This window comes from Protobothrops mucrosquamatus, unplaced genomic scaffold (genome assembly GCF_001527695.2).
Source record: "Protobothrops mucrosquamatus isolate PMUCROS unplaced genomic scaffold, P.Mucros_1.0 scaffold326, whole genome shotgun sequence".
Taxonomy (NCBI): domain Eukaryota; kingdom Metazoa; phylum Chordata; class Lepidosauria; order Squamata; family Viperidae; genus Protobothrops; species Protobothrops mucrosquamatus.
In genome coordinates this window covers 129,554-150,145 of record NW_015386665.1, presented here as the reverse complement: position 1 = coordinate 150,145, position 20,592 = coordinate 129,554, and the positions used below count along the sequence as shown (strand labels likewise).

The window sequence follows — 20,592 nt, the reverse complement described above, 5'->3', positions numbered from 1 at the left end:
AAGTATTCAGAATTAATAGCTTACTTCATGATAACTTCAGGAGATTTTATTCTTCCAGTCAAAAGAGAAGTAAAATGTTACTCTCCTGTCCTATCATGGATACAGGTGCCCTAATCTTTCACAAAGGTTTCATTTCAACATAATGGACAATTTGTTGAGTCTATGGGAATTGAAAGGTTGGGTTCCAGAGCCTACAGTTAACTCTTCTTCCTATGAGTACTTTCTCCTTCTTCTTCCCACATGGTCATCTATGGAATGCACCTGTATTTGTCCTCCTTTTTTCTGATCTTGCTGGGTCAGCCTGGATATCAGGTTCCTTGTGGCAGCAGGCCTTTTTCTTTGCAGTGAGCCATGAATGCTTCTCATGCATGGCTAGTACCCAGAGGTGCAATTGAGAAGACCCTTTCTCTCTGCCCCCAGCATTGGTAAAGAACCATACAGAATGGAGAAGCTAGTATGAACTATTTGATATGAGTGGGATGAATCTTTCCATTTTCAACTGAGTCAGCCTCACAATTGAGTTGAACGGGCAGGTTCCAGTATAACATAAAGATACAATGTGTAATTTTTTTTTAACCTGGCCCAGAATAACAGGTTGACTCCAAGATCAAGGTTATGTTATGAGATCCTTTCTTCCATAAATGGTAAGCAGACCATCGTGATATTTTAGGAAGGAAGTTATGTGGACGAGCCCAGAAATGGCCACTTTTTTTTACTGTTTTAAGTATCTATTATTAAATGTTTCTGACATCATTGGACCAGAATCATCAAACTTCTGTCTAATTTGCCAAAGAATGTAAAGTGTTTTTCACTTTACCTTAAAGAAACTTACTTCTACAGTCATTTTTCAACATAGTTTTTCAGTCTCGCTTTCTAACTTTGAAGAGAGCATTGTGCTGGCATTCAAAGATTGTCCCTCTTTCTTTCTAGCAGCGCTATCTTCATTGAAATAAACCTCCCATTCCACTTTAGTACATATGTCTAGTTATATAACTAATTACAACATTGTAGTAGAAAAGAAGAAAACATCTTCCTTACAGCCATATTGCTGCACTTTAAATAATCTTGTTTCATGGCATATTTCATGGTTGTGTTTTGTTTCACCACTGTTGCTGCAATTATCTGCCCTTCCTTCTCCCTCTCCTTTTCATTTCACATAGTGTCTGTACTAGCAGTAGAAGAGTATGAAGAACTTCAAGACAACTTTGAGCTGGAAAAAAACTTGCGTAAGAGGGCAGAATCCTTTGCACAAGAGGTATGGAAGTTAATAGTTTTTTTCTGATCAGAGAACGGACAATAGCAAACATTTTAAAATGCTTTAAAAAAACAATGGCTTTTTTCAATTTCAGTTCTTTTCTCTTTAGTTCGCTGTTTTATAAATGGCTACTTTATAGAGGATATGTGACAGTACAAAAATGGATTTAGTAATAAGTTAATAAAAATCACACTGTGAAGTTCTCTTCAGATGAAAACTCTTCAGCTCTGCAGTAAATGGGTGTCTACTGTTCTTATGGTTACTTGAGGAGTTTCTATCTATATTGGACCTTGGCCGTATTTTTCTGACTTTTTGGTGCAGATATTTTAACAGTGTACAGTATCCAGCTTCTTGTGCTGAATCCCAGTGTTTTAATGTCAAATGTAGTTTATCTGCCTGTGTGTGAGCCTTCCTTTTAGACTGACAGGTCTCATACCAGGATTGCATATATGGCACATACTGTACTATATTTAGATTGACTCTCCTACCCTAAATTAACTCAATTTCCCTTCTCTGTGAGAGTTTTTTAAATCATTAATCAGTGTATGTTCTCAAAAAGACAGCTATGCAGGCAAATAAATACCATGTTCCCTCACTTGATCATTAATTATGAACAACAATTTATTCATAAATTGAAATACCAGTGTTTATTGTGCCGCAATGTTCTTATTTCTCTAAGGACCTATCACCTTAGAAATGCTGTTTTATCCTATTGAAAGATTTAGTTTTCTCAGGATTCAGGAGGAATGCATTCAGGTGGAATCAGTTTCAAAGAGGATTTATTCTATGGATTACATAATTAAGAAAGAAATCAATAGTGTTGACATAATCAGGTTTTGCTTCTGGGGTAGGTTGAACTTGAAAAACTCATCAGCTGGTTTAAACATTTAGAAACTCTCCAGTATTTCATTATTCCTGTAAATTAATGTAAATTGTTTGCAAAATAAATATCCAGTGGAAAATAGATATATTTATAAAATTGAGAAATATTTTGACCATGACAGATCATCGAAAAGCAGCAATTCATAAATACCATGATCATGGTTGTCTCATAGAAGCTTTAAGACAACCTTGAAGCCTTCAATCCTAATCAGCAAATGTCCATTAAAGTTACCAGAGATAACAGCATATGTATTTTAACCTTGATTAAAACAAACAAACAAACAAACAAATTGTATTCTTTCTTTATACTTTGAATAATCTTGATTTGTTTTAGTTTTTTTCTTTACCCCTTCTTATAAAATTCTTTACAGCTTTAACAGGACTGTTTTGTAAATCCACCATAGAAAAATTATCCAGATCACTCTTGATTTGCTATTTGTATAGCCCTTTTGATCGTTAAAACAGCAGCTGGTTTTATTTGTATGTCCAGTATAGAATCTTTCCATATCATTCTTGCAGCCTATTATTTTAAATCCACTTTTAAATCGGTTTCAGTCATGCCCGAGAAAACTTGCTGTCTTCCAAAGCATCTTTTAAACACAGTCACAGAATGGCAGACATTCCTAAAATAAACTTCTTGGTCCATTGTTACAAAATATCCTTTAATAATATGGTTTGCTCCATTCTGTATTATATAATTAAGTGTAAATGTTCTTTAATTGTAATTTTTAGTTCCTCCTAGTTCCCTCTAGTGTTTTTTTAAAAGAGAATTCAAAACAAAACCATTTTCCCATGGAAGAATTCTTATAATTAATTCCAAAATCATTTTTTTTTTTAAATCTTTCTGGACTCTTAATCTGTAACTTTCCAAAATCAAGATTCTACTTACCCTTTTACTATTTATTACAAAAGAAAAAAATGTCCTTAAACTTTTATTTAAAACTTGTTTCAGTAAAGGATCGAAGGAAACTCACCCATTGCTGTAAAACCTATTGATCCAAAGGTTCCTAATAGCTGAAAAGCAGTTAACTAGCCATTTCTGAAAGTCAGTACAAAAGGAAGTATGCAAACTATTTGTCTTTCTGAAAGGTGCTGGGCCGTAGTTTGAGCAAAATGATGGCTACTACACTTTTATCTCCCAGAGCTCCAAACTGCTGGCACTATTGACAATCACAAGTCCTCTCCTTGTCCAGAGAGGAATTACAAAGAGCCATTTCTTCATTCCAACACAGCCACCTCTATTTCTTCCCCAGAAACCCTAGTCCTAATTTTCTGTTCCCTAAACTCCTCATAATGCAAAGGACTTGATTGAATGACAACTGTACTGAGAACATTAAGCAATAATCATATCAGTGGTGTTAATTATTCTCATTCTAAGCCATGATTTTGTTGGAATATGAAATGAAATTGATTTTGTCGGAATATGAAATGTGCTGTGAGATCAAAACTCAAGCTCCATCCCTTACATACAAAAAAGGGTAGAGTTTGTGTCATCTCTTATTTCATAATTTGTCTCCCTGCCCTGTCAACAAAGGCAATTAGTACCAGAGCCTTCGAGATACAGAATTGTTCTTTTTTAAAAAAATATAATTTTATTGGAACTTTTAAATAGGAGGGACATCTAATCCTTGATAGATCCTCACCCAGAAGCAGAAATACATTATTGTTCAAACCTGTGAGAGCGTCCTTACTTCACTGATTTTGTTTTATGTTTATGGTGAAACTATCTATTTTTCATGTGCTTATTTTGGGAGCTTAGAAAGAATAAATTCTGGCATCCATGTGAGCTCATTTTAACAGTGATGGAGGGAAAAAATACTGTATTTGTGGAAAAAACACCGTTTGCAAAATCAGTTATCTGTGTTGATGATTGTAGATGATGAAATATCCTGGCATTGTAGCGTTTCTTTAATGTGAAGAAAAAATTGCTGCCTACATGATTGTTTAGTCTAAATAATGACAGGGATGAAATTTGAGACTGGGAGTAGAAAAGAGAAGATAGAAAGAATCTGCTTCCTTTCTTATCATTTAATTCAATTTTTCTCTATGTGTGTAACAGTAAAGATTCCATACATACGATGTAAACAATAGAGTTAGTTTTAAATTACAGGGCCTATCTTTAACTTGGTTACTTACATTGTCCTTTTCATTATAGATTCCTTAGTAAATACTTGGCAGACACGGTGTTTAAAATCCCACAGTGAACATTTACATGCAGAAAGGTCAAATGCTGTTATCTGCTTTTTGTAATTGTAAAGAAAAATAATTATAGTTTGAGACAACCATGACCTCCTTGTATAGGAATTTTGCTCCTTTCATAAGATTGCATGCTATTGATTCAGATATATCAATGCGCTGTATTAATAATAAACTCCACAATAACTCTTCATTTAGATGCATTAATGGTTTTTAGGTTACTTTGTAATAGCTAATCCATTAATATGTAATATCTTTCTAAATGGACTGAAAAACCTGCACTTACAGAAAGGTTCTTATGTGTAGGCTAATCTATATTTGAAAAAAAGAAAAACACCTGCCACACAGTATAACTATAATTAATGTAACGTTCCATAGTTTCAACTGTCATATGCAGCAGTTGATAAGGTTAGGGGCCGAGTGTGTTTATCTTTAGAAACTTAAATCTATCACCTGCCAAACATAATGGGAAATTTAACTTATCAGAGACAAAAGGCCAAGGCAGATATCAGCATTAAAGCAATCTAATATTTTTAACTACTTTCAGGGAAACTGATGTAATATGTTATCTGTTTCACTTATCCTAATAACCTATCCTAATTCATATAATAAATTAATGTTTTAAACCATGGCTCCAAGGTTACTGATGATAACTGCCAGTGATTTTCTTTCCGGGTCAAGAAAATGAGACTTTATTTTTTCTAATGAATAAGCCATCAGTAAAAACTGATCAGCTTAGAGATTTTCAATTTTTGAAATATCTTTGCCACTCATCATGGATTTTAAGATACTTTGCCAAGAAGTATATTAAAGAACATTGTCGTGAGATTTGGGAAGAGAAAGGTTCATGAGATCTTCAACCAAAACTATAACTAGTCACATTATTATTATTATTATTATTATTATTATTATTATTATTATTATTATTATTATTATTATTATTATTATTATTATTATTATTATTATTATTATTATTATTATTATTTAAATTTATATACCGCCCTATCTCCCTTACGGGACTCAGGGCGGTGAACAGGCAATAATAAAAATCACAATAAATATTAAATAAAAAGCCTGCTGTAAAATACCCCATATAAAAACCCCTACCAAAACACAATCAGAACTACACCAGGCCGGCCGCATGGAAAAGATGGGTTTTCAAGGCTCGGCGAAAGAGGCGCAGGTCCGTAGTTGTATGTAGGTCGGGGGGTAGGTCATTCCAGAGGGCAGGAGCTGCCACAGAGAAGGCTCTCCCCCTGGGGGTCGCCAGCCGGCATTGACTGGCCGACGGCACCCTAAGGAGGCCCTCTCTGTGGGAGCGGACTGGTCGAAGGGAGGTATTTGGTAGGAGGCAGTCTTGCNCAGCTCGCGCAGGAGAGGTGTTACATGGGAGTATCTAGAGGCCCCCAGGATCCCCCGCGCGGCCGCATTCTGAACTAGCTGGAGCCTCCAGGTGCACCTCAAGGGGAGCCCCATGTAGAGAGCGTTGCAATAGTCCAGGCGGGAAACAAGGGCTTGAGTGACCGTGCGTAATGAACAAGACGAGTGACCGTTTTGTTCATTAGCCAGATGAACAATTCTCTTTCTCTCTCTCTCTCTCTCTCTCTCTCTCTCTCTCTCTCTCTCTCTCTCTGTCTCTGTCTCTGTCTCTGTCTGTCTCTGTCTCTGTCTCTGTCTCTGTCTCTGTCTCTGTCTCTATCTCTATCTCAGTACAGGTCTAGGCAAACCTAGAACAATCATTAAATTGGGACCAACTAATAAATCTCTTGGTGACTGGTGATTGATTAGCCAGAGTGCCTGATCTTCAGTAGTTTAATAATAATGAAAAAGTTCCTTCAAGTAGGTGTTCACACTTGTTGATTTCATGGACACTTTCATGAATTTTTTCTGGCAACACAACTGGTTTTCTGATGGTCTTTCATTCAAGTACTAACTAGAATTAACTAGTCAGACCTTGTTTAGCTTCTCAGAATCAGCAAAGGTCAGCTGCATTAGATAGCAAGAATCTGTCTCTTCAGAAAATAATTAGTTACTGATATCAGGAAACTCTGAAGAAAATGGGCATAGATTTGTGGTTTAAAGACTTCATGAGAAACTCCAGGTATTTTTGGCTGTAGAATTCTTGAAAGATTTCCTGTCACCTGTCCTCTTCTCTCTTCTCCTCTCCTCTTCCTATTTAAGATCAGATTTACATTGCCTTCTAAGAACATGCAAGCAGAAAAGCAGGCTATGTTTTGGCTTGGAGTTCACCCAACTTTTTAAGCAATTGGTATGGTCTGTGTGACCACAGTGAACTATCTGTTAGAAGAATAGTATGGAAATCAAAATATATTACTTACTTCTGTCTTTCCACATCTAGAAACAGAAGATTGGAAAGTAATAGGGGCCTTTTTTCAAGGGATGCATAGATTTTTTTGAGTAAATAAATACACATACAAGTATCTGGTTTTGTATTTTATTAATGACACAATATTGAGGAGTGGTATGAATCAGTCAGCCTGCTGTGACTGTTATTTTATCTGGTAAATAAACAACATGGCACCATAAATAATGAACACTTTATTTCTGAGGCAGTAATTTTAAAATGTGTCTCTCCTTTAACCACCTTCAGGATCAATTTTCAGTAATTTAGAAATAATTATTTTTTTTCCGTTTAGTAAAGCAGCATGGTCCAACATAGTACCCTTATGATTTATTGAACTATGTATGCAATCACCCCTCTCAGACCAGAGAAGCTGTAAAAAACAAAAGATACTTGTCTTATACATAGCAGGCAATAGTTTTACAGTATACGTCTAACCTTTGTTTGTTTGTTTGACTTCTATGCTGTCTATCTTGTGAAAGCAAGTTTAAGAGGCTTACAATCAAAAAATTAAAATACCATATAAAACATTAAAATGTTAAACAGTGAATAAGAAGCATACAATTAAAAATCAGATAAAATTTGTTTAACCACAAAGGAAAGAGAATGTGCCTCTTCTGTATTGTAGGTGGGATAGTCTAAACCAGTGATGGCAAATCTTTTAGAGACCAAGTGCCCAAAAACCAACCTGCCCCCACCCTGCCTGCCACCCTGTGCCCCGCCTGCCCACACAGGGCCACCCACCACCTCCACGGCCCACCGCAGATCGCCCAGGCAGCCCAGTAGTGCCATGGTGGCCACACCCTCCACCCGCGCCCTGCAGCATCAGCTGCACATGACGGAGCGTGAGGGTGGAGTCTTGTCCCCGCTACCCGGTTGTCATGTTCTTGGCTGCGCTGCTCTGCATGGGCTGCACTCGGGCGACCTCTGGGGGGCTGCTGGGGAGGAGGGGGCGTGGGGGAGGCAGGGCTGGGGTGATGGCATGTGTACCCACAGACAGGGCTCTGAGTGCCGTCTCTGGCACGCGTGCCATAGGTTCGCCACCACTGGTCTAAACCCATCGGGACGAGCTGGTCCGTCAGATTAATTTTAATTGCTTCACTTTCTGATAATTTTTAATAAATTTATGTTGTCTAACACATAGTTCATTAACAAGATAAATGTGAAACCACATTAAGCAAAACCAGCACACTTTATTGTTGTAAGAGTTTTTTAAATATGCAGGCAAGATCTTTTGGATGTAAACAATTTGAAGTCCTACACCCTGAGACCCAATTCATCTTACATAGAAAGATAAAATCAAATCATATATTTGATTGCCCAAAATTCTTTCTGTGTATCCTGGTATCTATCCAATATCCCAGCACACTTCTCGAATTATTTCCACATGTTCTGAATTTTCTTAAATACTTTGCATAAATGAAGCTCAAGTGCTTTGTAGTCTTTTTGATTCCTTCACCTAGTATTTCAGTGTCTCCATAGAATGCATCCCATTAACAACTTGATGCAAGAAATGCAAGAAAATCAAATGCATTTTCTATTCTGCTGCTATTTTAGGGTTTGTCTCCACTCCATATTTTATTTGGTCACTTGAGATATTTTCAAAGCAGTAGCTGAAATTATGGAAGCAGTCTTCTGATGCCTGACATAGCTGGACTTCTAGGTTGCTCTAAAAGGAAACTGATGTTTCCATACAGTGTCTGCTCTGATAAATGCAGTTTACTAAATAATGTGATTGGCATTTTGTGTGGTTATGTTTGGTAGATGTTTATTGAACAAAATAAGTTGAAACGGCAAAGTCAATTGCTGCAACAAAACTCTACCCCTGATGAGCAGCTTTCAAAAGCTCTAGATGAAAATGCCAAGCTGACTCAAACGCTGGAGGAAGAGAGATTGCAACACCAACAGAAGGTAAGAAGCATGCTCCCACCTTGGACATTTACTATTTTAGTTTTCAGTGCAGTACATCTTCAGCTGATATGTTGGATTAGGCTGAACGTATCTTTCGCAGGTAGAATGTTGCTTAGAAAGCTGAGTGTTTGATATAGGTAAAAAAGAATATTTCTCAAAGATACATAATTAATGTTAAGTATCAAATTGTATGTTGCTTTGGAATTCAAGTATTTCTTCATCAGGCCTTCACAATATGTAAATGAGTGAAGCTTGTTCACTGTAAGCATGGCCTTCCATGAACTGAGTAAACCTCTTGTTTTGAAAGTTAGTATGCTGAATACATGGCAGGACATAATCCCAGGGTATATGCTTACCAGAATGCATCTATACTGTTTAAGGTACTAGCAAAATCACTTATTGGTTCATAAGGCAGGTTATTTAATTTGAACAATTATCTTAAACTGACAAATCAGATTCTACTAAATAAAGAAGCATGCCAGATGGACTAGTGTCCTGGCCAGTCTCTACATCAGATGCTTAAAACCATCTCCTACTCAGATGCTGAATTCAAGTTGAAATTGTCATGTACTTAGACCAGAGGTCCCCAACCTTTTGGGCATCAGGGACCGGTTCTGTGGAGAAAGGTTTTTCCATGGACCGGAGAGTGCGTGGTTTTGTATGCTGCCAGTATCCCATGGATGGGGCTTTGCTTGTTTATGCGTACCGGTTGCTGGCATGCCATGGCCCGGTACTGGTCCACAGACTAGGGATTTAGACTGTATTCTAAAAATGAATGGATTCAATCATTTAGCAACTCAAAGAAATTAATATGCTTTAATATAAAACTAGGAACTCACTGCCTATAGTCACTATGAGTAGCAAATTAAAATGTCAGATTCTTGGCTTCTGCTTAAAATGAAAAACTATTCTTTTCTGAGCATATGTCTCATAGTCTCTTTAGCAAGATTTGTTGAGAAAAAAGAAATGGGTAACAAAAATTGTAGCATCTGAACTATTTTTCCAATAAAGCAACTATACTCCCAAAGTACCGTATTTTCCGGCGTATAAGACGACTGGGCGTATAAGACGACCCCCAACTTTTCCAGTTAAAATATAGAGTTTGAGCGAGAGAGGGGGGGGAGAGAAAACTTGATGAGTAATATGCCAAACCACATGTGTAAAGGAATAAAATAGAATACCCGTATTTTCCGGCGTATAAGACGACTGGGCGTATAAGATGACCCCCGACTTTTGAGAAGATTTTCAGGGTTTAGAAAGTCATCTTATACGCCGGAAAATACGGTATATTAAGTTGGAACCTTCTTCCTTTTCTTTTATTAAATTGGCTTTTTGTAAACTGGCAAATCTTTTCACTAATAAGAAAAAACTTTCCAAGTGATGTTTACATAACTCTCTCTTAAATCTTTGCCCCTCTGGGAACTTACTATTACATAAAGTTATATAACAGATGTTAGCTAGTACCTTCCAAAGAATTCCAAATGATAATTCTTTATTTAAATCAAATAATGTTTTGACTTTTCCTTTCTCTCTTGAGGTTTTGCTCCTTGCCCACAAATCCCTAGAGGATTTTGAGATCTGGGGCATGTTTGGGAGAACCAAGGTGTAGTGGTAGAACACAAAATAATCTTGACTAGTTAGTTCACTGATGATATTAAAAATCAAATAAATGCTTTTGAATAAATAGCAGATATGGACACACCAATTTCTAGGATATTCCTTTAACTATGACACAATGAAATTGAAAATAATTAAATTTTGTGTCAAAAATTAAATACTAGGTTTTGAGGTATGCTTAGTTCAGTGGTGATCCTGTCACTCATACATTAGATATTCATTATGGTTTTATATTTGTCAATATTAGATTAAAGAATTGGAGGAACAATTATGTAATGAAGTTTTGCACAAAGAAATCAAGTCCGTTAAACAGCAACTAAAACTTCTAGAAGAAGAAAAGAAAGAATTAGAGGAGAAGTGTCAGAGTGCTGAAGAACAAATTAAAAACTTAAAGCATTCAGGTAAGCTGAATAAATAATGTTAGATATTTAGAACATCATGTTGATGATCCAAATATTATTAATGTATTCTTAACAGAGGTTTAGCCATTTGTGCATAACATTAACTTCCTTTGTTATTTCCTAGCATGCAGTCTTCAGTGTAACATTTGCAACCAAAATATCAAGAATCTTTAGTAAATTTTGGCACATTGCTGATATTTAACCAGATTAAATGAATTGCATTTTGCTTCCACTGAAATCAAAGAGATTTAAATTATAAGTGACCCAACTCCTTTAGTTTCAGTGGAACTGAATTACAGTTTCCTGGTTTTGACCTTGGATATGTTTTGGCATATAATTGTGATTTATGATAGCATCCAGCGAAAAAGAAAAATTCTGTAGTACCTAACTAGGAACACTTCAGAAGTAAAAGCCATGAAGAGGTTTAAAAAGTATAAAATGGTATTCATCCTTGGAAATTAGGAATATATTTTTTTAAAAAATATTTAGCTATAAATAGTTAGTTGGAAAGCATGGATGTGAAGGTTTTGTTTCCCCCTGTTGTTTTATGAGCCTTCATATGATTGACATTTTAAAAAGTAAATGCTTTGTCAAAGGCTATGCAGAAGAAATTAGCTTTGCAACTCCCATGGGTGTTAATGGCTAAAATCCATGGGAACTGTGTGGCTAATTCCCTGCACTTCAGGCTAAACATTTACCCCTCACTATCTAACTGTTGAAGCTGTCTGACTTGCTGGCTATTATTTGTCCAGTTTATAGGCTAAAACAAGACAGCAGAAGCACTGACAAAACCACTTAAAATATATACAGTATGAATCAACTACTGTGATTTAGTTGTTACCAAAGAATTATTTACCAGGATGGTGCCTGACCAGCTTACAGCATCGTACCTATTAAGTGCTAAAAACTGTAATTTACTACTCTTTATCTAAGATTGCCATTTCTTAATAAATTCAAAATACAGTTACCAGCAGGGGAAGTACTGTTTAACTATCCTAAAGCAGCTGGATTATGTGGATGGAAAATGTCAAAAGAAAAACATACAAAATCCTTTGTGCAAGGTCCTAAAACTCTAGTGATGTGTGTTAAATCAGTCGCAGCCTAGTAAGGTTACTGAAAAACCTATGGAAATTGCTAAGGAGACTCACCCAGGCACTACTGCAGGATGTGAAATAAATTACTTGAATGTGTGTACTGACTATATTGCAACATGATGGGATTTCATAATGACTTCTCAGTTCAGTTATGATCTGAATACTAAAAATAGTGATTGTTTAGCAAATAAAAACTGGGTGGAAAGAAGCTAGTGATGATTCTTCAGAGTTTTTTTAAAGTACTATTTCAGGAGTTATTTAAGACTGAAGCAGAGCATTATAAAATATGAGCACACAAAATCAAATCAGTACTTTTGTCATTTTAAGAATCAAAGCTGTTGCTCCTGTCTATCCTATCAGGTGTTCTAAAATTCTCTCCAAATTCAGCAGTGTAGTTTAGCAGAAGGTGATACAGTTGTAAAAAAAAATAACATGGAGGTTTCCAGATATTAAGTCAGTGTATTGCTTTGGATTGAAAGTGCTTCAAAAGACAAAGAAGCTTCACTCAGCACCTGACTTCAGCGTCTGCTCCAGGATTATAGTGTATCTATATATACAAAACTGGGTAAAAGCATAGGATAATGATGGGAAACATTTAGTAGTCTAATTTGTAGAGATGCTTGGTTAAAATAAAATGTCCAGTTTTAACTTCAATTAGCCCATTGATTAGTGAGTGGTTTTATTTCACAAAAAATGGTTTTATTTAACTTTGTATTTACCATTTTAAAGTATATATGTTCAGAAGCACTTTAAGGGAAGATTCAGTTCTCTCTTTATACAGTTGGTGAGCTTGAAAAACGAGTACATCGGTCAGAAAATCCGGTACCACCTCCACCTCCACCCCTCCCACCTCCACTTCCTCCTCCTCCTAATCCATTAAAGTAAGTATCATGCACATTGTGATATAAACTCATTGTCTAGGCATAAGTGTTTATTACTCTTAATTCTAAGTGTAAGAAGGATCATAGGAATGTAAGTTTCATATGTAATGTGGCTTTCAGTGAGTTTGAGGCAAGCTGATGGTACAAGATAGGCAATCAGCTACTTAATTTCTGGTGACTTTGGCAAAATCATTAGCTCTCTACAGTGTGCCAGTTCAAGCTGATAAAAGAGATAATCTGCTTTGGGAAAAGAAAAAGATGGCTCTCAAAATAACGAGGGAAAGACAAAGTCTGAGAACATTTTTGAAAAGATGTCAGAAAGAGAACCTGGTATCTCTACTGCTTTTGACGCTGAGCCTATCCATAGCTTGAGTCAGCCTTATCAAATGTGACCACACACAAACCAGTTATGACTAAGGGAATATAATATTTAACAACAGTAAAAATGAGCTACCTCTATTTTACATATTTTTGACTACAGACCAATCTGTCGAGACTCTGGGATGAAAGAAGGGTGGTCATTGTTATCTGAGAATCACTTATGGCTTTCAGGGATGTTGCCCCCATGGCACCAGATGTGAGACTCTGTTCATTAAATTGGGCTCTAGGGATCAGCTGGGATTGCTGTTGGACTTACAATCTTTAATCAGCCTTCTCTGAGGTGGAGCAGGTATTCATGACCACCATAATGGCTGTGGTTCTATGACCCAGGACAGTGGTCACACACTAGATCTGTTGTTTCTGTCAGAGCAGTAGGTATGTGATTAGAAACTGGGGCAGCTTTTGGTGTCATGGTGTCATAGTCAGATCATGCCCTGATTACCATGGGATTACCATGGGATTCTCTTGTGCCAGTATCCACTGCAAAGAGGCTGGATGCATTAGATCAGTCTTCTCTGGCGATTGATGGACCAAGATAGGTTTAAGAGAGTGCTTTGGTTGTTCTTTCTAGTCAGCTGCATAGTCCATCTGAAGTCTTGGTCACTGCTTGGAATAAGAGAATGTCAGAGGCTTTGGATCAAATTGTGCCTGTGTAACCTTTTCTTTTTCATGGATCCTGTTACTTCCCATGGCTTATGGAAGAGCTAAGGCAATTAAAACAAGAGAAATGTCTAGAGTATTGCTAGCATTCTCCAGGAACAAACCCAGATCAGAGCTGCGATTATCACCGTAAGGGTGGCAAAGTTCCAGTATTTCTCCATTCCCATTGCATCTGCAGATAGCTATCCTGAAGTTCTATATCAGGTAGAGGGTGCTCAGAGAACCCCTTCAGGGGATTGGGAAAGAATTTGTTCAGCATCTGTCAAACAAAGTCACTCGAATTTGCTTATAGTTACATAGATGCTGGCCTTGCTGCAGTTCTGAGGGAAATGCCTGGGGAGAACTCTCAGATCTGGGCATGATTTGAATCTGTTGGGCCTGATGAAGTTGACAGAATCCTTAGGATTGTGTTCTCTTTAGATCCATGTTCCTGCAAGTGTCATGCAAATAGGTTCTAGCAGTGCTGAATTCTTACTTGAGTGAAGAGGTTGTTCCTTTGCCTCTTAAGGAAGCCTTGGTTCACCCCCTCCTCAAAAAGCTGTTGCTGGGCCCCACTGTACAATTTCCCCTTGTATCTAGCCTCCCCTTCTTAGGGAAGGTAATTAATATGGCTACATAACAGCTTCAGAGAACATTGAATGAAGTGGGTTATCTAGATAATTTTCAGTCAGGATTCAGACCAAGATATGGGATAGAAATGGCATTGATTGTACTTTTAGATAATCTCTGATGTGAGCAGAATGGAGGTTATGCATCCACCCTTGCTTTACGTGATCTCTCAGCAGCTTCTGATACCATTGACCATAGTGTCCTTCTGGATCAACTCAGAAGATTGGGGATGGATAACACAATGTTATGCTAATTCACTTCCTTTCTCCAAGATTGATTCAAATCTGTGGTGATTGGGGAAGAGAGATTCTGCCCTGATTACACTAATACAAGACTGCAGTTAAAGTAATAATCTGTTAAAAGTTTGGGTGGCATTATCACCTATATCATTATAAACGTTCATCACAGTCAGCCAGATTTTCAGACTGGATTTGGCATTTTTAACACACCTATCGAGTCGTTCCAAAGGACATAGGATAGGCAGATGTGGATGTTTTATGGTGTTAGAAGTATTGTTGCAGAATGTAAACTGTTCCAAGTAAAGCCACCTTTTGCAATGGACTGGTGAATTTGTCAGTGCCGATGGTATTCAAGCGGTGCTCCAGTTGTTTTGGGATTGCATCCAAGGCACCTATTACTATTGATACTACCTTTGCTTTCTTTTTCCACAGTCATTTTATTTCTATTTGCAGGTCTTTCTATTTTGTTATCTTCTCCAGTTCCTTCTCTTCTATTCTGCTGTTTTCAGGTACTGCCATGTCCACTATCCAGATTTTTTTTTATCTTTCTTATCAACAGTTGTTAAGTCTGGCATGTTATGTGGCAGATATCTGTCAGTTTCAATTCTAAAATCCCAGAGCACTTTAGCTTCTTCTTTTGCTATTACTTTCTCTATTTTATGGTCCCACCAATTCTTGCTTGAAGGTAAATGGTATTTCTTGCAGATCTTCCAATACATTATTTTTGCTGCTTTGTGAATGCCGTTGCTTGTAGTGAGTCTGTGCATTCTTCTTGCAGCAGCTAACCACGTGGTCCACTGTTTCTTCAGCTTCTTTGCAGAGGCAACACATGCTGTTATTACAGCTGCTATTTTAAAAGAAAATACCAATTTTTGAGGTAAAAGACTATGTACTTATGCAGGAGGGGAAAAAATCCCAGAAGAAACACAATTCTGTGCATCTTCTGCAATGAAAAATACAGTAAAAAAGTTACATTTTATCTCATCCTATTGAAGTAACAGCTTACTATTATAGTTAATGAAAATGTGACATGTTTTCCTATGTCATTTATGGTAATGAAATAGACGTGTTTCAATGCTAGCTTGATAAGTTCCTGTTTTTAATAAATACTATGGAGTCCTTGGTGCTCTCTGACCTTGGTTGTTTGCTTGCAGACGTTTCATTATCCAACTAGATAACATCCTTCTTGTCCATTGGAATAAACACTATGTATAGTTTTAAGTGAAAGAATCAAGTTATTTTCCCATCCGTTTCCTTCATGATTCAGTCTTGGCCTTGCTTTTAAATCTCCTCAGCTGTCTACTAATAGATACTAATTATTTAACAGTTCATTTATGTGTATCTTTCTGGTTCTTAAATCAATCTGGACTTTCATGTACTTAATATTCAAGCCTTTTTAATTCCACACAAAACCATGTCCTTTAATTATTCCAAGGCCAATGCTGGTATTGTCTCTCTACTTTTAGTTTCTTTTGAATTTTTCTATGCCCCGATCAAGTGGCTATCAGCTGAGCCTTTTTCTAGGACTGCCATTTCAGAAATCAAATCAATAATACAATTGCAAATTATAACATTAAAAATAGCAAAGCATGGACTTTTGAAAGATGCATTTTATATCATTCAGCGAATATATATTAATGGTATTTGAATTTAGACTGTACTGCATAGTTATAGTTGCTTCTGAAACCTCCGGTAACAAGTTTTTTCATGCCATTTTCTAAAAAGACTTTTTCTGGTCTTCACTAGGCTAAGGAGAGGTGGCCAGTGGCAATCTTGCAATTAAATACCTCTAGTTCAGCGCCCCCAACCTTTTGGGCACCAGGCACCAGTTCCATGTTTCCCCGGACCGGAGGGTGCATGGTTTTGCATGCTGCCTGCATCCTGTGGATGGGGCTTCTCTTGTTTGTGCAGCCCAGTTTCTGGCATGCTGCGGACAAGTGCTGGTCCACAGAACGGGAGTTGGGGACCCCTGCTCTCTATAGCAGTGCAAACAGAGTAATTAGGTGTGTCAGAATCCACCTCGGTACAAGAAGCTTGTACCTTATCCATGCTATGCCAAAATAAAGTGCAAATAGCTGGCAATCCTGCAGAAATTTTCTAAAGAGCCCTTGGCCATTTTTCTCCCTTGTGCAACATCTTCAAGGGACCTGGGCCAGCAGATGAGCAGTTCTGAGTCTTTGTTTTAAAGAATTGCAGCAATGTCAGTGGAATGGATATGTTTTCCTAAGCCCTGGACATTTCTGGGAAATACCCATTTTCAGTGCTGCACCTGGGCACCTTCAGTTTTTGAAATACAAATACTTCCTCCTAGATGAGACTTACCAGATGCTAGAACAGGACTGCAGTGATTTACTAAATATGTGTCCTAGCAGCAATTCCAGACAGCAGGCAGACAATGCTTTTTATTGCTATCCTAATGGACAATACAGAATCTTCTTTAAGAAGAAGAACAAGCCTTTCTTCTAGTAATCCACATCTAAAATTCAGACAATGGGGCAGCTTGACCAGTGTTGCCTGCTGGTACCCAAGATAATCAAAGATGCTCATTTGATCTATCTCTGGTGAAGTGAAGCAGGCCATCATCCAGCCTTGGCGGTAAAAGATATTTCTATGGGAAAAGATCCACTTGGATGCTTTGCAACCTGGCATGTTTACTCCAAAAACACACATTCCATATGTATTCAGGCAAAGGACACCTCCTGTAACACTAGTGCTTTCAAGGATTGAGAAAAGAAATGTGAATCCAAAAATGGAATTTGAAAAATTGCTCAGAGGTGGAGACCAAGGCTATGTTCTTTTTGGGTTTCTTCTTTCTCCAGAATGAAAGTTTTGAGTTTGGTTGGGTTGTTAAAGAAAGCCTATCTTTCCAAGTGATGGCTTTATGCCAGTGGTTCTCAACCTGTGGGTCGGGACCCCATTTGGGGTCGATCGACCATTTCATGGGGGTCGCCAAGCAAGGCTGTCCGCCATTTCTTTTGTCTGCCATTTTTTTTGTCCGCCATTTTTTCCCCCCTTTTCCGGCGGGTGCCTTACCTCCCTTGGGCTGGGCCAGCTGGTGGTTGGCCTGCTCCGTCTCTGCCACTTGCCAGCTACGCCTCGGCCGGTGCAGGGGGCGGAACCATGCATGCGTGACGCTCCTGGGCAGGGAAAGTCCTCGACTTACGACCGGTTGGGTAGTCCTCGACTTACGACCGGTTTAGTTCTCGACTTACGACCGGTTTAGTCCTCGACTTATGACCGGTTGGGGTCGCAGCATTAAAAAGGTTGAGAACCACTGCTTTATGCCAATGCCCACAATCCTTAATTTATCAAGCAGTGGTATTACTTAACAAATTTGGGGTTTTTTTGGATTTGATTCTTTCAGTGAGACCAGAATCTTGTGACCTGAAAAATTCTTTGCTGCACCGATCAGGACAAAAGAACAAATGGGATTTTCCCATGCTAGGAAGATCAATCAATATATATTGCTCCTTTGTAAGATTGCTTCTGGTGAAAATGTGTTTGGCTGAAGCCTGGTGAACTTGATAGGATGTCTTTAAACTGAATCCTGGGGTGGTTAAAGATGAAAAGTCTAAAGTCAGATTCTCAGGCAAAGGCTTTTGTGTTTTAGAAGGAAGTGAGAGAGTCACTATAAATAAGAGCTAATCAACCATTCAGTGAAAAATCAGTAAAAAACATTAGGTCACAGAATTCCTCTTACTCAGTATATAAACACTAATGAGTAGAGTATTGGAAAGAAGCAAAGCAGACTTCAGTTGCACTGTAATTCAGTCACTATTCTTTGTGACTTCAGTGAACATCATTTTCTCAGCTTCGTTTGTTAGTAACTGCTTCTTTCAGTTTTGGTAATTTCATACTTACCGGTATGTCTTCCGTGATGGTTTTTAATCTCCTTGTTTTCTGTTGGCCTTTTTTCAGTTGCCTTTAATTTTTCCAAACATCCGTGCTTCCTCCGGTACTCTTCTATTAGCATTAGGTGTTCAAAATATTTAAGTTGTAATTTCATTATTATTGTCCCCAAAAAGTTGCCTGTTTTTACTTTATCTGGTTTTTCTTGCAGTCCATAATATTCTCAACAATTTTCTCCAATACTGCAATTCAGACGCATCATTTTTTCTTTGTTCAGCTTTCCTGTTAACTCGGCTTTCACAGACATGTTACAACTGGGAAAACAGCCCTGACAATATGTAGCTTTATTGTCAGTGTGATGTCTCTGTTCTTTAATATTCTATCTAAATTTGTCATACTATAGTCTTTTTGCCAAATAGCAGACATTACTTTATTTCCTGGCTACGATTCATTATACCTGTGAATTCTTAAGTCCAAGAAGACAAAGTCTCTATTATTTCAATTTCTCTTATGTCATTTGACACAAGGTTGGCATTGCCCTTTGATATAAAGATTGAACAGCAGATTATTATTCACTATTTTTTCTTTACATTTTGTAAGAGACTTCTAAAATTTTTCTCACTTTCAACCACACTATGCTATCATCAACATATTGTTGATGTTTCTTCTGACAACTTTAATTCCACTTTCCATTTCTTCGGTTGCAGCATTTTTCATAATATATTTTGCATATATGGTAAATAAATAACTGTGTATAACCTTGGCACACACCCAGTTTTGAATCATTTAGTTGCTTCATATGTCACTGGAACTGTTGCTGCCTAATCATCATACAGCTTGAGTACAGAAGGCAAATACCATGGATGTAATGAATATCAGATAGGATGATATCCATGCTTGGAAAAGAGAGATAGAAGCTGATAGAAAATAAGTAACAGTGCCTCTGTATCCTAAAGATGCTTTTTTTCCATGAGGCAACTGGACTTTCTTGTTTTTCTTTGAATACATTTCACTTCTCATCCAAGAAGCTTCTTCAGTTCCGACTGGATGGTGGGGAATGGAAAGATTTATACTCCTGCAGGCAGCTGTTCAGCAGCAAAGTCCACATTTTGGACAGAGGACCACTGGTTTGAAAGAGGGATCAAAAAGGCCATCTATTGAACAGCTCCCTCAACAGAGGGGGAGGAATCAGACATCATCTATCTCCAGTCTACAACACAGTCCTTTCAATAGTTCCAAGAAGGCTCCACACCCATTTGCACTATTCAGGTGACCCTGAAGATGCAGATAAGCCTCCAGGTAGCTTTAACGACTCGCTAAAAGAATGCAAATGAACAGCTGTCTGCAGGAGTATAAATCTTTCCATTCCCCACCATCCAGTCAGAGCTGAAGAAACTTCTTGGATGAGAAGCAAAACATCTTCAAAGAAAACCAAGAAAGTCCAGTTGCCTCGTGAAAAAAAGTACCTTTGGGATAACTATGACCTAATAACAACAATAACAACAACAACAACACAATACTACTACTACTACTACTACTACTACTACTACTACTACTACTACTACTACTACTAATAATAATAATAATAATAATAATAATAATAATAATAATAATAATAATAATAAAGTTGGAAGGAACCTTGGAGGTCATCTAGTCCAACCCCGTGCTCAGGCAGGAAACCCTATACCATTTCGGACAAATGGCTGTCCAGTCTCTTCTTAAAAACTTCCAGTGTTGGAGCATTCACTGCTTCTGGAGGCAGGTTGTTTCACTGATTAATTGTTCTAACTGTCAGGAAGTTTCTCCTTAGTTCTAGGTTGCTTCTCTCCTTGATTAGTTTTCATCCGTTGCTTCTTGTCCTGCCTTCAGGTGCTTTGGAAAATAACTTGACTCCCTCTTCTTTGTGGTGGCCCCTGAGATATTGGAACACTGCTATCATGTCACCCCTCATCCTTCTCTTCATTAAACTAGACATACCCAATTCCAGCATCCATTCCCTATATGTTTTAGCCTCCAGTTCCCTAATCATCTTTGTTGCTCTTCTTTGTACACTTTATAGAGTCTCAACATATTTTTTACATCGTGGTGACCAAAACTGGATGCAGTCTTCCAAGTGTGGCCTTACCAAGGCATTGTAAAGTAGTATTAACACTTCACGTGATCTCGATTCTATCCCTCAGTTAATGCAAAGGGACCTGGATGACTGAGAATTTCCATAGATATTTAGCAGTGCCTCTGTATGTTAAAAGTAACCA

At 37.6% G+C, this 20,592-nt stretch overlaps 1 protein-coding gene across 1 annotated transcript in view; it reads left to right on the top strand.

Annotated features, from left to right (window-relative positions):
- The window catches only part of SHTN1 (shootin 1), an 85,052-nt gene that overhangs the window by 43,908 nt on the left and 20,552 nt on the right, over positions 1-20,592 (top strand). The window contains exons 8-11 of the mRNA XM_015815218.1: positions 1,161-1,255; positions 8,460-8,606; positions 10,471-10,624; positions 12,500-12,599. Of these exons, the coding sequence (XP_015670704.1) occupies positions 1,161-1,255; positions 8,460-8,606; positions 10,471-10,624; positions 12,500-12,599 (496 nt within the window). The remainder of the gene's footprint in view (positions 1-1,160; positions 1,256-8,459; positions 8,607-10,470; positions 10,625-12,499; positions 12,600-20,592) is intronic.